The 16,222-nt window shown below is 48.6% G+C and overlaps 1 protein-coding gene across 1 annotated transcript in view; it reads left to right on the top strand.

The window, feature by feature from the left end:
- The window catches only part of UMODL1 (uromodulin like 1), a 621,262-nt gene that overhangs the window by 311,643 nt on the left and 293,397 nt on the right, over nt 1–16,222 (top strand). Inside the window, exon 11 of the mRNA XM_078658858.1 lies at nt 10,368–10,508. Coding sequence (XP_078514984.1) covers nt 10,368–10,508 — 141 coding nt within the window. The remainder of the gene's footprint in view (nt 1–10,367; nt 10,509–16,222) is intronic.

The following is a 16,222-nucleotide window of genomic DNA, read 5'->3' as shown; positions in this document are numbered from 1 at the left end:
CCACTCAATGAAGTATTGGCACTGGTGAAAAAGGCTGAACTGTCGAAGAGATGCGCAGAAGCAGCAACGAAAGACATGATCAGCAAAACGACAGTATGCAAAGTGCTGAAAGGGAACAGACCAGGCAAGACCCAACAGACGGGACCATTCAAGACACGGACCCAGAAAAGATACCCTCAGAGAGCGGGAGGAATGCAAAAGCCCAAATGGGACAGCAAGGAAAACTGCTACCGGTGCAGAGGCACAACGCACGCCGGCAACGACAAAGTTTGTCCAGCCTTCAGGGCCAAATGCTCGTACTGTGGCATCATGGGCCACTACGTAAAAGTGTGCCGACGCTGACCCAGGAAGGCGGAAGTGAAGTATGTAGCCCAAGATGGCGAGGAAGAAGAAGAAACACAAGAGAAGAGGAAGTTTTGTGCATAAACAACCAATTCCTGGGGATTAACTGCACAGGATCCAAAAAGCCAGTACTGAGAATGAGAATAGGAGGAGTAGAGATAGACATAGTGGCGGACTCGGGTTCCCCTTACACGATAGTGCAACGAACAGTGTGGGAAAGGAACTTTCAGAATGAGACGAAGGCAAGCCTAATTTCCCCGGACATATGCCCTGTCACATATACAGGCGAACCTATACCCATGGTAGGGTATTGCCCCCTCACATTCGAATTCAAAGGACGCAAGGCAGACAGCAACTGTATGTGGCCGAGAAAGGACCGTCGGTATTGGGATGGATGGATCAAGGCGTCTTGGGTATTCAGCTCAACCCAGGAGGAGTCGACAAAGTATTAATGACGGACACAGAGCATGGATACGAAGAGGATGCGTGGAAAAGAGAGTACCCGGAAGTCTTCAAAGGAACTATAGGTCGGATGACCAAGTTCACGCACAAAATATGCTTAAAAGAAGGAGCACATCCAGTACAGTGAGCCACAAGGTCCGAAACATACCGTTCCGAAGCAGGAAAGCGGTACAGGAGGAGTTGAGGTGCCTGGAAAAGAGCGGCATCGTAGAGGCCATTGAGAGTGCCGAATGGCTCGCACTTCTCGCCGTGGCGCAGAAGCCCAATGGGAAGGTGCTGTGTGTGGACCTCAGGGTACTGAACAAGAACATATGGGTAGACAGGTTCCCTCTACCCAGGATCAACGAAATGCTGTCAAAGACTAAGGGAATAAAGTGGTTCTCCACAGTGGACCTCTCTTCCGCGTATCATCAATTCGCATTACATCCGTCCTGTAGTCACCTAACATCGTTCATAACCCCGTTCAGGTGTTATAATTTCCTAAGAATGCCGTTCGGACTGGCGTCAGCAGCCGCAATATTCCAAAAACTGATGCATAGACTATTCCAGAAGGTGGAAGGAGTGCAATACTTCCAGGACGACATCCTCATAATGGGGAAGTCAAAAAGCGACCACAACACAAAGCTACACGCGGTGTTGTCCATACTGGAGAAAAATGGGCTCACGGCGGAATGGGCGAAATGCAAATTTGGAGTAACATCAGTGACGTACCTGGGTCACGAGATCAGCGAGAAGGGAATAGAACCTGGGAGAGCAAACGTAACAGCCATCCTAGATGCACCAACACCAACGAGGAAGGAGGACATTTGCTCATTTTTAGGAATGGCTGAATTCTACAGCAAGTTCATTCCGCATTTCGTGTCCAAGACCCATCACCTGAGGCAACTTCTGAAGGAGAAGAACACGTTCAAATGGTCCAGTGAGGAACAAGAGGAGTTTGATGCCCTCAAACAAGAGATCTGCAACGCAGTACCCCTCAAGGGATTCGACCAAGCAGCCCTATCCATACTGACCACTGACGCTAGCGACAAAGGTTTAGGAGCTGTATTGATGCAGAGGTCACAAGAAGAAAAGTCTCCACGGTCAGCTTTGCCTCAAGGTCGCTAGCGCCAAACGAAGAGAAATTCAGCGTAATCGAAAAAGAAATACTAGCAGTGGTGTGGGCCATGGAGCGGTTCCGACAGTTCTTGTGGGGCTCCAGTTTCCTACTTCACACGGACCATAAACCACTAGTGAAGGTCCTCACCTCCAGCGGACATGCCCATGCGACGCCTCGCATAGCCAAGATGACCTTGAGATTACTAGACTATCTATATGAAGTGGAATACATTCCAGGAAACAAAAACAGAGTAGCCGATTTCCTAAGCAGAGCAGCGGCTATGGAACGGGCGGAAGACCAAGAACCCTCCGGATGGGAAAGCTACATGGTGGCGTTAACACAAGATCATGAAAGGGTGATCAGCGAAAAGGAATGGGAAGAGGCACACACCCAAGTTGAGGCCTTAGAAGCGGTAAAAGGCTACGTGATGCATGGATGGCCGGATAAGAAACACCTCGACAGCCAGATGAAGAAGTTCTGGGAAGTTCGAGAGGAATTGTCGATTGGAGACAACCCAGCATTCCAACTGAGAGGGGACAAGGTAGTTCCCCCACAGGTTTTGGTGGAACACCTTCTAACCATCCTCCATGAGGGACACCTCGGCATAATGAAAACAAAGGCCAGAGCGAAGCAAGCTTACTAGTGGCCTGCCATGGACAGCCAAATTGAAAGACATGTAAGATCGTGTGATCCATGTGGCAGAGCGGACAAAACACAGGTCCTGTTGAGGCCACCCCTAGGCAAATTCGCTGTTCCCTCCAGCCCGTGGGAAATGCTATATGTGGACATTTTAGGACCCATCCTCAATAGCAATGGAGTGCCGAAGTATGCCATAGTCATGGTGGACCGGTATTCCAAATGGCCGGAAGTGGAGGTGCAAGAGACAGTGGACACAGAAGCAGTGCTTTCCTTCTTGACCTCTACCTTCGTGAGGGAAGAGATCCCCAAGGTGATCAGCTGTGACAATGGACCGCAGTGTGTGTCCGCGAAATGGGATGCATTCATGGTCCGCAACGGGATTGAAGTAAAAAATACCCCCATCTACCACCCAGCAGGGAACGGATTGGCAGAACGATTCAACAGAGTAATAATGGGGTCGGTGCAGGCTGCAATCAGCGCCGGACAAGACTGGGAAAGAGAGCTCCCGAAGATGCTGTGGGCGTACCGCATCACTCCAGACAGCACGGGGAGATCTCCTTCCGAATACTGCGAGGACGAGACCCTTTCAGGAAGGACAATCTGGCGTGGAAACATCTAATTATCCAGAGCAAATGGTCCCCTGCAGTGGTGCGACGAAACATCGAAAGGGCTCAAGCCGTGTGCACGGAACATTACAACAAAAGGCGGAATGTCGAGGACGTGGCCCTGGAAAGGGGCGAGTGGGTGAGAGTAAAGCTGGCAGTGATAAAAAAAAGGGTGACAGTAAATTCACACCACCACTACAAGTGATAGAGCCGTATGCCAGATCGGCCATGCTCAGCGATGGGAAGGTATGGTCGCCGGACAGGATGGCGAGGTGCAGCAAAATCCGAAAGTGGGAAATTCCTGATGAGACAAGTCCTCCAAGTGGAGTGAACGGGGAGGAACAGAGACTCAAAGTGACAGCTGAGTTGGACAGGTCAGGAGATCAACCGCGATGGGAAGGCAATGGAGACCAGCACTACCGTGAGAAGGAGGAAAAAGTTGGAAGGGCCCAGCCCCCAACGCCAGGAGGCCAAGGATGTGACAGACTCAGTCGAGAACCAAGAACGACAACGGTTAAGGAGGAAGGAAGCCCTGTCAAGACCCAGGGCGAAAACACCGGCCGGGTATCAATGAGAACTAGGTCGGGCAGGGGGGTCAAGACCCCCAAGAAATTCGAAGATTTTAGCATGGAGATCAAGTAAGACTGTTCCTTTATTCCCCATTTCCTAGACTACTGCTCTTGGACTGAGAAGTATCATGTTCATGATGTATTCCTTGTGAGGGTGTTTAGAGGGGAGATATGTGGGGACGTTCTAGTTGTTCTCAGGGCGGGCGCCGCGGGCGAAACCGGAAGTGCGGCCATTTTAGAGAGCCGCGACTCCCAAGCCCGTTGGACGCTCTCCCCGGCGCTCAGTAGAATAAAAGCAGTACCTACCACCCCTGGGCTCCAGAGTGATTATTTATGGTAGAAGCTGACTTGTAAAAAAAATTCTTCAAAATTATGAGCACGGGAAATGTGACACCTCCCCAAACAACAGAGAATAACACTGAGGAATTGTTGCAAACAGATGTCTATGATAGACCCCTAGGAGGTATGCCTGTGGTACTTTGAGCTGTGTGGTACATGACTCCAGGGCCTCTGAATACTGCACACAGGTGAACCCGAAGACCATACAGGACAGCAAGACAAAACTCTACTTAGTCAAGTCTCTGCGCTGTGACTGGTCGAAGTCAAAAGGAAGGTCCCATTCCCCTTTATGCAGTGGTTTCCATGGCAGATCTTCACTATGGCTGAAGTCTTTGGGTCTGTCAAAGAAAAGCATAAAAAGTCCAAGCACTCATCTGCCCCTTCCTGCCAATCTCGCTCTTCAGAGAGGGCGCCAGGGTGTAACCTAGGTCTCAGAAGAATACCGATTATGTCGGAGTAATTAGAATATTTTCGGTTATTTTGTGTTAATGTTTGATGCGGAATTATCAATAATTATGCGATTACTCATGCTTGAATAATTAGGAGTAACTTTGGGAAAAAGTCCTCCAGCATGAGTACATTTAGCAGGTACGAGCGACTGCTCGCTATTTGTGTTAGCGTTGTTTCGTAGTGCAAAATCCATCCTGGAGTCCATTTTAGGCACAAGGGTGCATTTTGCGCTAAACACCGGTAGTCAGTTGGGGAAAATCCTACCCAGTAGCATATTTAGTGAGTTTGAGCTCGCTTTTCCCAGGTTCTGCATTAGCCTCTGTGTCGACTCCAGTTCCGGCACTACTCCCTGTGCAGGTTCCTTTGAAATCGATGGCAGTGCCAGGGCTACCGCCGCTGGAAGAGGATCTACAACCCATATAGTTTGACTGTGAGCAAAACTCATCTCAACCTCGGCCAAGGCTCCGTCCCAGTCCTATTCGAGTACAGCCACTCACCAGCCTTTCTGACTTTGACACATTGCCCTTACCAAGCAGCAGAGTTGAGACCTTACATCACAGTTTTGGCCTGATTCAGACAGCAATCACAACGATAATGAGGGGAATGAATTTGTCTCACTCTGTGATGAGGACAATTTGTAAGACCAACTACAGAATGCCAATGATGTAGATACCTCCCTAGACACTGAACTTGTTTCTCCCCTGGATACTGCCTCTTTTGCTGTTGCTATGCGAAAGGCTGAGGAGGTCCCTGATTTTCAACTGCCTCCCATTGAAGTATAGACATATGCCTTACAGAGGTTCTCTGCCCTGCTCGGGCACTTACCAAACTTCTAATGCCCTTTAACGAAGACCTTACAAATAGCCTACTGGGCACATGGTCCAAACCCTGTTCTGGAACTCTGTTTATTAGGCAGGCCACTCGTAACCGCAGACCAGCACCATGCAACTCTGATTTCTTCATTCAACACCAGAAAGTTTGGAGGTTCAGGAGTCCACCAGTAAAGAACACCCTAGCACCTTTCCTATGACTGCTCCTGACCGCTAATCCAAATGAAGAGATACCTTTGGCAGGCATTTGCCCTGAGCTCTGTCAGTGCCCACTGCCTTCCAGGCTGCTACACCCATGCATTGTGGGACATGGTAGGAAAAATCCTACCGGCAGTTAAGGATGACCTACAAGCATCTTTTGTCCAACAATTCAGAGGGGGTGTGATCTGGAAAATTTGTCATATGTTCAGATTTGAGCACAACTGATTGCTTGGGTTGGGCAATTGTCACAAGCATGGTGCTCCAGTGCCACATTTGGATGATATCCAGGCATTCTTAAAGGATATACTATTCAATGGCTTTTGCCTCTTCGGTGAAAAGGCGGATTCAGCCCTGGAATGAATTAAAGACAGTCTGACCACAGCAAGTTAATTGGGTTTGTCTGCCCCTATTATGCAGTTCCACCAACAGTTTTGCCCTCTTCAGACATACACCAGGGGTTTTCAATATCACAGACGCCGGACTCCGCTGTCCACAGAACAAGCTTCTCAGCCCTTTCGTGGCTCAGCTTGTGGCTCACAGAAACAAATTTAAGGGCATCAGGGACAATGTGCAGCTCAGTCAATCCCCTCTTGCGACTGTATCCAGAAAACCACTTTAGTGTGCCCTTTCCGACACACAGTCCCCTGTCGGAGGCAGGATGTGACATTTCCTTCACAGGTGCCAAGCTATCACGTCAGAGAAATGGGTCCCTTTAAATTATCAACTGGTGCAATGCCTCCACATTTCTTTCTACTCCAGCACACTTTCCACAGCCATCAGGGAGCTGATGGAGGACAACATATCCGTTTTACAGCAGGAAGTGCAGGTCCATTAGGTCAAATGGGGCCATAGAGAGGTTTCTGGCCTCGGAAGTAGGAACTGGGTGTTATTGTCCCTATTTCCTTGTGCCACAGAAGGACAGAAACCTATTCCTATATGAGATCTTCACCCTCTCTTCCTGCTTAAGGAAACATTCAAGATGCTCATGCTAGCCCAGATCCGGTCTGCCCTGGATGCCGGATGGTAGCATTGGCCTTTCTTATTTTCATATCTCCGTCCTGCATTCTCGCAGGCATTATCTGCAGTTCACAGTGTCCCAAAAGCACTTTCAGTTTATGGTGCCCCCTTTTGACCTCACCATTATATATCCCTCAGATGTCCGCGATGGCAGTGGTTGCAGCACACCTTCAGAGGTCAGTTGTTCCAGCCTTCCCCTACCTTGATGACTGGCTGTTGAAGGCTTCCTCGAACGAGATAGTCGTAGACCACCCCCAGATGACAGTGAACCTCCTAATATCGTAGTTCACTATCAAATTGACAAAATTACATCTGACTTCTTTGCAGATGCTCCTGTTCATCGTACCCATCCTGCATATGCTGCAGTTCCCCCAGGTGTTACAGCAAACAAATGATGGATGGAATGCTGACAATGCAAACATTATCTCCCAGTCAAACGATTTGGGTTAAATCTATCGTTCTTTTGCCCACTACGCTACACCAGTTTGGACCCAGCCATATGCAAATAAGTCTTGACCCTGTGCCCCATGGGAACAGTCCAGACCGAACTGCCAGGCCAGGTCCTCCCTGGACCGGAAACAAGCATCCTGGGACTGGTTTCAGGGTATGTCACTCTTCTTCAGCCAGGCTAGCTTGAATCCAGTAGCATAGTGAGCAAGGAATCCACATCTGGACATACCCATACTTGTTTGCTGTAACAAAGTCCCACCAGGAGCAAACATCCCACGATATTTGGTCCCTGATCCCAATGTGGCAGCCTATATCCTGGATCCCAGTGAGGATGGCTTCCTGTTTCCTGCTAGTCAACCATGCCAGCTGGCACATATAGGCTCTACAGTGTGACCTAAAAGCCCAGTGAACACAGGACCAGAAGAACCTGTCCTGTCGGACTGTATCCAGATTTCAGAGGAGACTGCAAAATATCTGCAGTGGTGTCTGCTAGATTGAGTCAGTGGAAGACCTCTCTTCCTTACCTCACCCAGAGCTGAAGGCCTTCCTATCCACCATTTAAAGAAGGCTGGCACAGGTGTTCACATACAACACCGCCACCATGTGGTACTGAAAGAAGCAGGGCAGAATGGGGTTTTGGGTTCTGTGCCAGGTTTCCCATTGTCACTGTTAGTAGCTGAATCACCTGGACATTTTTCTGGTTATGAATCACCTGGAGGGATGTCTAAGCATCATTCTATGAATTGAGACTTTTGCATCAAAAAAGTCCCAATTTGAATATCTGCAGACTTGTCATGTAAATCTACAAATAGGCTATGCATCTGAGGACGTGAAAAAGACTACGAAAGCAGCTGACGTCAGTGAGCATGAGTGGCGCAAATAAGCGGCTTCACACGCCACTTCAGGAGCAGAACAACATTGACACGGAATTAAAGAAAAGGGGCAACCCTGTGTCCCTCAGAACTGGATAATTAAGGGTTAAACAAAAGAATGGTTCTGTTGGGTACGACACATTGCTTTAACACTGCTTATTAATGCACACAAAATTAGGTGCTCTCTGGCACACAAATAATTTGAGAAATGAATGCTCAAAAAAGGTGAAAGGTCATGAGATCAAGAGATTGTTTCATACAATTTATATCAGAATTCATTTATATTTTGCCGGAATTGCTTCATTCAATGAACACATTTAATGCATGAAAAGACGGTCAAAAGCAGGTGCAGTTAAGTGACATTAGTTGAATAGTGCTCAATGAGTGAAAAAATATACAGTGAAAAGGAATTTCCTATATACAAATATGTACAAGTCTTTCATTGGCCAGATGCTGATTGGCAACCAAGGATTCCTAGAGTTCCTATTGGGATCCTGGTGATTCTGGACCTATGACATGCGTCGACGTTTCGACCCTGATACGCCCAAGTCGGTGGTCGCGGCGGGTCTTTCTCAAGACAGGTGAGCGAATAATGTCGACAGTCTGAAAATGGGAATGAAGACTGTGTATCAGAGAGGCTGAGAGTGCACAAAAAATAGTTGCACCTAGGGATTGGTAGTGAGATTAGAGATACTCACTTGTGTTTCAGACCGGCGATTCTCAGCCTGAATCAGCGTGGAACAATGGCCAATCGTATCTGTGAGTAACGCAAGTTCAAGGCACGGGCGTTCGGCACGAGTTAATGCAGAGGGCGGTGTTCTTGCGCGTAGTATGTTCGCCTCATAGAATGAGGGTGGTGGACTCTTGTGCACTAGCTTCATTAAGGGAATTATGCTCTCGCGGCGTGTGGAGTTACTCACGCCACTCTTGATCCAATCTACGGATTCACACTGCCCGTACTTTTTCTTTGAGAGGGTTAGCAGCATGGATAGTACCCCCCAGCAGCCCGTGCCTAGATTCATTCAAACTGGCACTCGCACTGCAAATCACCACCCTCACCTAATGATAGGGCGTATCCCTGCATGACTTTTTCACCATAAGGCAGTTCTACACGCCAGTCCAACAAGTGATTTTCTGCACGTCAGGGTATCCCTTCACGCAGCGCCCCCTGCCATATATTGTGCGCTGCATTGAATTTCCCAATCCGTCCTCCACAGATACGATTGGCCATTGTGCCACGCTGATTCAGGCTGAGAATCGCCGGTCTGAAACACAAGTGAGTATCTCTAATCTCACTACCAATCCCTAGGTGCAACAATTTTTTTTGCACTCTCAACCTCTCTGATGCACAGTCTTCATTCCCATTTTCAGACTGTCTACATTATTCGCTCACCTGTCTTGAGAAAGACCTGCCGCGACCACCGACTGTGGCGTATCAGGTATCAGGGTCGAAACGTCGACGCAGGTCATAGGTCCAGAATCACCAGGATCCCAATAGGAACTCTAAGAATCCTCGTTGCCAATCAGCATCTGGCCAATGGAAGACTTGTACATATTTGAATATAGGAAATTCCTTTTCACTGTATATTTTTTCACTCATTGAGCCTATTCACCTAATATCACTTAACTGCACCTGCTTTTGACGGTCTTATCATGCATTAAATGTGTTCATTGAATGAAGCAATTCAGACAAACTATAAATGAATTCTGATATAAATTGTATGAAACAATCTCTTGATGTCATGACCTCTTCCTTTTTTGAGCATTCATTTCTCAAATTATTTGTGTACCAGAGAGCACCTAATTTTGTGTGCATTAATAAGCAGTGTTAAAGCAATGTGTCTTACCCAACAGAACCATTCTTTTGTTTAACCAACATTGGCACGGAGCCGCATGACACCACCTACCGGGGTGCATGAGTGCTACTTTTAAGTTGCCGGAACCAGTCTGACGCCTGGGGAATATTCTCAAAGTGAGAAGTCTGCAGTTAGACGGAACATCCACAAGAAAGAGAGTAACCAACTACACAAGCACTCCACTCAGTCAGTTCAGGATGAGATTGGTGTCCACCATAATGTTTCATTTTTTTTTGGTTTTATTGTAACATTTTTATCAAACAAGGTGGGTGAGGGTATAGTGGGTTCAAGATGTTTGAGAGTTGGGGTGCGCAAGGAGTAACATCAGGGACTTTCGACATGACTGGGCTAATTGAAAGAGGATATTTCCCATCGTTCAAGGTGCAGTCTCTGCTAACGAGAGCAAATCAGTTGAGGTGAGTGGTCTGAAATATACGTCACTTCCTTCAGGATGACACGGTACACCATGTGCAAAGTGAGAGAGTTTGTGCAACTGCCCCAATTTTGGAAGTGAGTAGTGATGCCCACTTTGAAAAATGCTAGTGTTTGAAAAACGAAACTATTGTAAATAGTATCTTTGAAATGTGATTTGAACAGGCTTTCTCCAAGTTGACATTTTTGGTCTGTGTGTTTTAGATCTTGATGAATGTGCGTCACCATTGGAGAACGACTGCTCACCAGATGCCCTTTGCATCAACACAGAAGGCTCATACACCTGCGAGTGCAAAGCAGGCTTCATAGATCTGGAAGTCACAAGCCCTGGAAGAAACTGTAGAGGTAAAGCAACATCATGTGAAGTAATGCCTGTATTGTATGCTGAACTTTCGCCTATATAGTGGAAAACAATATGATTGCATTAGCAAACTGACAGTGACCATATCACGCGTGTCTTGATTGGGCCACACGCCCATCCTTTAAACACATGTGTGCAAACCTTCTGCTTTTAATGTTCTTTCCTTGTCCGTTTGAAATGGAATCGCTGCCATGAAAAAAGGAGTATTAGGAGTATTAGGAGATTGTTTTTTGGGATTGAGAAGCATATTTAAAGAGATGGATCAAGATGTTCCATTTCAGAAGTTGTGTAATGAGCCTCACATACAGGGTGTGTAATACAGTGGATTGTGGAAATAATCCAGGTGACCCCTCAGGAGTCACCGTGGGTGTATCTGGCTCAGGGTTAGATAAGCTATCCACCATAGTTCCTCAGGCTCCAACAATGTCAATCTTACCTACGCCATGACCGGCTTCTTTCAGAAATATCCTCCCCTCTCCCGTTTTATCATTTCTCTCTTCCACACTAACCGCCAGGGACCCCCGGTGCCCTCCAGTTTCTCGCAATCTCACGCTTGGCCAATGACAAATGCTAAAGCTTGGAACCTACTTGTGACCTTTGTCTTCACTGGGTGAGGGAGCCACCCTAATAAGCAGTGACCCAGGGTGCGCAGGATCTCACTCTTGATGACCTCAATAACCGTGTGTATGGCCCCTTCCCAAAATATGTTCAGAGCAGGACATGACCAGAACATGTAGAGGATATGTGCTCTCTCTTTTCCTCATCTAGGGCATGACGCATCAGCAATCTGAAAGTATCTACCTATGCATGCAGGGCGTCATGTATAATCTATGTAGCACGTCATAACTAATGAGTTTTAAGCGTGCGTTTCGAGAAACCTTAGGTTTTCTGAACCGGATTTTGTCCCAATCTTTAGCAGTGATAGGGATGCCCCGGTCGACCTCCCACCTAGTTCGTAATTTCTCTAATGGCAGCTGTTGAGCTCCCCGAGAGAGCCATATATTGACAACTCTGTGATGTTTGTGGTTCAGTAGTCCCTGTGCCCCAGTGTTTCCTTATTGGTGTTATGAACCCTCTATGTAATAAAAAATATCCTTGGGGTAGGTTAAGTTCTGCCCTGAAGACCTCAAACTGTAGTGTAGTTTCGATAGTATCCTTTCATGCAGGACCTACACTGTTTACGGATAACATATACTGTGGGCTTGATGGCAAACGGACTCTGTACACCCCCACGGAATATGTCAGCCTATGTTTTCGCATTCTCGATGAAGAAGTCGTTTAGAGAGGTGCAGAGGGCCTGAGAAGGAATGAAGTTGGGGCAAGCACGATCAGAAGTAGCCAAGCTATTAACCAAGGAGAAGATCTCTTTAGATTTATTAGCCGAAAGGGTTACTTGTTCGGAAAAGTACTTAGACTTAGTCGCAAGAATAGCTTTCTTGTACTCTCTAAGAAGAGATTTATATTTTTCCTTGAGGTCGGGGCAGTAGCTACGGCGCCAAAGGCGCTCAGAGCGTCTGAGCTCTAATTTAAGGGCCTTGAGCTCAGGGTTGAACCAACGATGGGCCTCGTGTGGGCGAATGGACTTAACTAGCTTGAGAGGGGCTACTAAGTCGCAGGCAGACGAGAGCCAGTTGCCAACTGCAACGGCCTGTGAGTCGAGGGAAATGCCATTGAGGTCAGGGGAAGAAGAAGCAAGGGAATGAGAGAGGGAGGACAGATCGGCACGATTCCAACTGCGTGCATAAACATTCTTGGGGCGGAGGTGTTTATGAGGGGAACCAGTATTAATAGTGAAAGAAATGAGAAAATGATCGGACCAGGTACACGGGAGGATGCTAGGGGGAGAAACTATATCCGAGGATGACCAAACTTGGTCCAGGGTGTGTCCGAGATTATGGGTAGGGGTCATTACATGAGACTTGAAATTAAGACAAGAGAGAGTGGCCGTGAAGTCCTTGGACGCTAGGTCCTCCCTGGGGTCTCCTGGCCAGTAGTTAAAGTCACCTAGAAGGAGCACAGAGGAGTTGTTAACTACAAGGGTAGCAAGAAGCTCCTGCAGGGAGGCCACAAACGTAGGCATGCTCAGGGGGGGGCGATAGACAAGGACGACAGTGAGAGGTGCGGAAAGATTGGTGGAGCGGGCGACCAGAAGGTCCACCCCAGCTATAGGAGATTGAGGAAGGAGCTGGAATTGAAGGGTGGATCGGGCAATCAAGGCGACATCCCCCCCGGTCTTGCCGTCGGGGCGGTCAGCCCGGAGGGCATAATAAGAGTCGGGGAGGATGGCTAGAATGTCAGGGAGAGAGGCGTCAGTGAACCAAGTTTCCGTCAAGAGTAGAATATCAGGGGAGTCAGTAGTGAGAAGGTTGAACAATTCCAGATGATGGTTGCCTGCCGAGCGGGTATTAAGGAGGTAGGCGGAGGCAGTGTGAGAGGGTAATGGGGTTGAGGTGGGGGGAGGTCTGATGTCCAGGGAGGGCAAGGGGGGTGCAGGGCGCCGAGGGGTGACACGGTCTAAGTGAGAGGCGTAGATACCTAGGGTGACAAGGTGCTGCCTAAGAGAAAGAGGAAGGGGTACAACAGAAGTGCAGGAAAGGAGTTGTCCAGAAGTATATGCCAGAGAGGGAGCAGGAGGTATGGCCCCTGGGCCCGTCCGGCCGCGGACGGGCGCAGACGGGCTTAACTCTGGCGCAACTCTAGCGCGTTTACGGCGCGCCCGCTGCGCTCGCTGCGCTCGTCCGCTGCGCTGACGCATGGAGGCCGTATAAGTAGGCTGTGACGAGGGAGGTGAGAGGAGTCAGCAGGGCGGGAAGGGAGGGGTATTTAAAAAAGAATAGCGTCTAGCGCTCGAATTCAGCGCGACGGCGAAGCAGTGGGTCTGCTATTGCTCAGCAGAGAAGATGAAGGTATTTAAAAAGTGTTCCCAGCGCGCAGCGTGCGAGCCCTCTGCCACCGGGCTGCTTGTCTGTGCTGGGGGAAAGTGGGCGGAGCCTAAATAGGCTGTGACGAGGGAGGTGGGAGGAGTCAGCAGGGCGGGAAGGGAGGGGTATTTAAAAAAGAATAGCGTCTAGCGCTCGAATTCAGCGCGACGGCGAAGCAGTGGGTCTGCTATTACTCAGCAGAGAAGATGAAGGTATTTAAAAAGTGTTCCCAGCGTGCAGCGTGCGAGCCCTCTGCCACCGGGCTCCTTGTCTGTGCTGGGGAAAAGTGGGCGGAGCCTAAATAGGCTGTGACGAGGGAGGTGGGAGGAGTCAGCAGGGCGGGAAGGGAGGGGTATTTAAAAAAGAATAGCGTCTAGCGCTCGAATTCAGCGCGACGGCGAAGCAGTGGGTCTGCTATTACTCAGCAGAGAAGATGAAGGTATTTAAAAAGTGTTCCCAGCGCGCAGCGTGCGAGCCCTCTGCCACCGGGCTGCTTGTCTGTGCTGGGGAAAAGTGGGCGGAGCCTAAATAGGCTGTGACGAGGGAGGTGGGAGGAGTCAGCAGGGCGGGAAGGGAGGGGTATTTAAAAAAGAATAGCGTCTAGCGCTCGAATTCAGCGCGACGGCGAAGCAGTGGGTCGGCTATTACTCAGCAGAGAAGATGAAGGTATTTAAAAAGTGTTCCCAGCGCGCAGCGTGCGAGCCCTCTGCCACCGGGCTGCTTGTCTGTGCTGGGGAAAAGTGGGCGGAGCCTAAATAGGCTGTGACGAGGGAGGTGGGAGGAGTCAGTAGGGCGGGAAGGGAGGGGTATTTAAAAAAGAATAGCGTCTAGCGCTCGAATTCAGCGCGACGGCGAAGCAGTGGGTCTGCTAATACTCAGCAGAGAAGATGAAGGTATTTAAAAAGTGTTCCCAGCGCGCAGCGTGCGAGCCCTCTGCCACCGGGCTGCTTGTCTGTGCTGGGGAAAAGTGGGCGGAGCCTAAATAGGCTGTGACGAGGGAGGTGGGAGGAGTCAGCAGGGCGGGAAGGGAGGGGTATTTAAAAAAGAATAGCGTCTAGCCCTCGAATTCAGCGCGACGGCGAAGCAGTGGGTCTGCTATTACTCAGCAGAGAAGATGAAGGTATTTAAAAAGTGTTCCCAGCGCGCAGCGTGCGAGCCCTCTGCCACCGGGCTGCTTGTCTGTGCTGGGGAAAAGTGGGCGGAGCCTAAATAGGCTGTGACGAGGGAGGTGGGAGGAGTCAGCAGGGCGGGAAGGGAGGGGTATTTAAAAAAGAATAGCGTCTAGCGCTCGAATTCGAAGTATGGAGCTAACTGTCTAGATAGGCCCTCTACGAATGCACTCTGGTCTATGTTTGGGGCATACACATTCACAATAGTAATACCTCAGCTATCCAGTCACCCCCTCACTGCCATGAATATACCCTCTGGGTCCACCACTTTGTCCCTGAGTTGGAAGGGCACCCATGCTCTAATCCATGGCAGGACCCTCCTAGCATAAGCCGAAAATCTAGTGTAGTATGCCTGGCCTCTCCAGCGCCTTTGCAACAGAATCCCCTCTTTAGCTGTCAACTGTTTCTCCTGTAAAAGTGCTATTTGGAAACCTCTTCTATTCAAAGAAGAGGGCACCCTGTAACGTTTTGACATGGTATGCATTCCCTTGATGTAACACTGCATATTTTTATATGCCAGCATCCCTGCCATGGGTGATATTTTAGGAATATGCTGACATGCAGTCTTCCTCACAGATCCCCGACCCCCAGCTCCAGCATGCACGGTAGTTATACATTGCGTGGGTTGCACAGACATAATATCGACGAGGGCCGATAATCAACCGCGAGAGTGCCTTTTACAAACGTTCCCAAAGGAACCAGTAAAGGACCTAACCACATGTGTGACCACTTTTAATCCAGCTACATATGCTGTTCAAAAGCTCATCAAGAAGAACTGGCACATAGTCAATACTGGCAAGTTTGATTGGCCAAGACCAAGATTTGCGAACCGAAGGACCAAGAACCTTAAAGACACCCTGGTACACACACGTCCCAGGCAGGTAGCTACAACCTCAGTAACCAACAGTGCTCACATGACCCCGCTCTCAGGACATTTCCCCTGCGGAGCATGCGTAGCCTGTAAGACTACATCAGCAACAAAAAGCCTGAAATTGGGAGAGGATTTTGTTTGGACCCAGAGACAGTTTACCAACTGCAATTCATCTCATGTGATTTATATGATCCAGTGCCCGTGTCAAAAGAGATACATTGGGATGACCTGCCGCAAGGTAAAACTCCGGATAGGAGAGCATAGGAGTAACATAAAACTGAAAAAGAATACCACGAAACTTTGTGCTCATTTCATCGAAAAAAATCACACGCATGAAGAAATGCAATGGACAGTTATAGAAATGCTGACTAACAAATCTGGCAATGCTGAGAAGACCCTCTATGAAAAAGAGCAAAGATGGGTGGACCGTCTACGTACTTTTGATACTGGTTTAAATGATAATGTGGTTTGGCATCACTTTGCAAAGTAATTCACCACAATCTCTACCAGTTTAATAAGATTTAAGATCCTCCACCCTGGACACCCAATAATGTCCTTTTTTGGTTTCAATGGACTCTATAATTGACATGTGGCACTGACCCTGGAAATGGACCCTACAGATATTACCTATGCCTCCACACAGGGTGATGTATTGTCCATTTATAATAACAAAAAAACGCAATTACCTGGAACTAAAAAAACGGCATTTAAAACTCTTAAAACTCTTGCAACAGCGA

The sequence above is a fragment of the Lissotriton helveticus genome, chromosome 8 (genome assembly GCF_964261635.1).
Source record: "Lissotriton helveticus chromosome 8, aLisHel1.1, whole genome shotgun sequence".
NCBI lineage: Eukaryota > Metazoa > Chordata > Amphibia > Caudata > Salamandridae > Lissotriton > Lissotriton helveticus.
The sequence above is the reverse complement of the archived record's forward strand: the minus strand, read 5'-3'. Positions and strand labels throughout refer to the sequence as shown.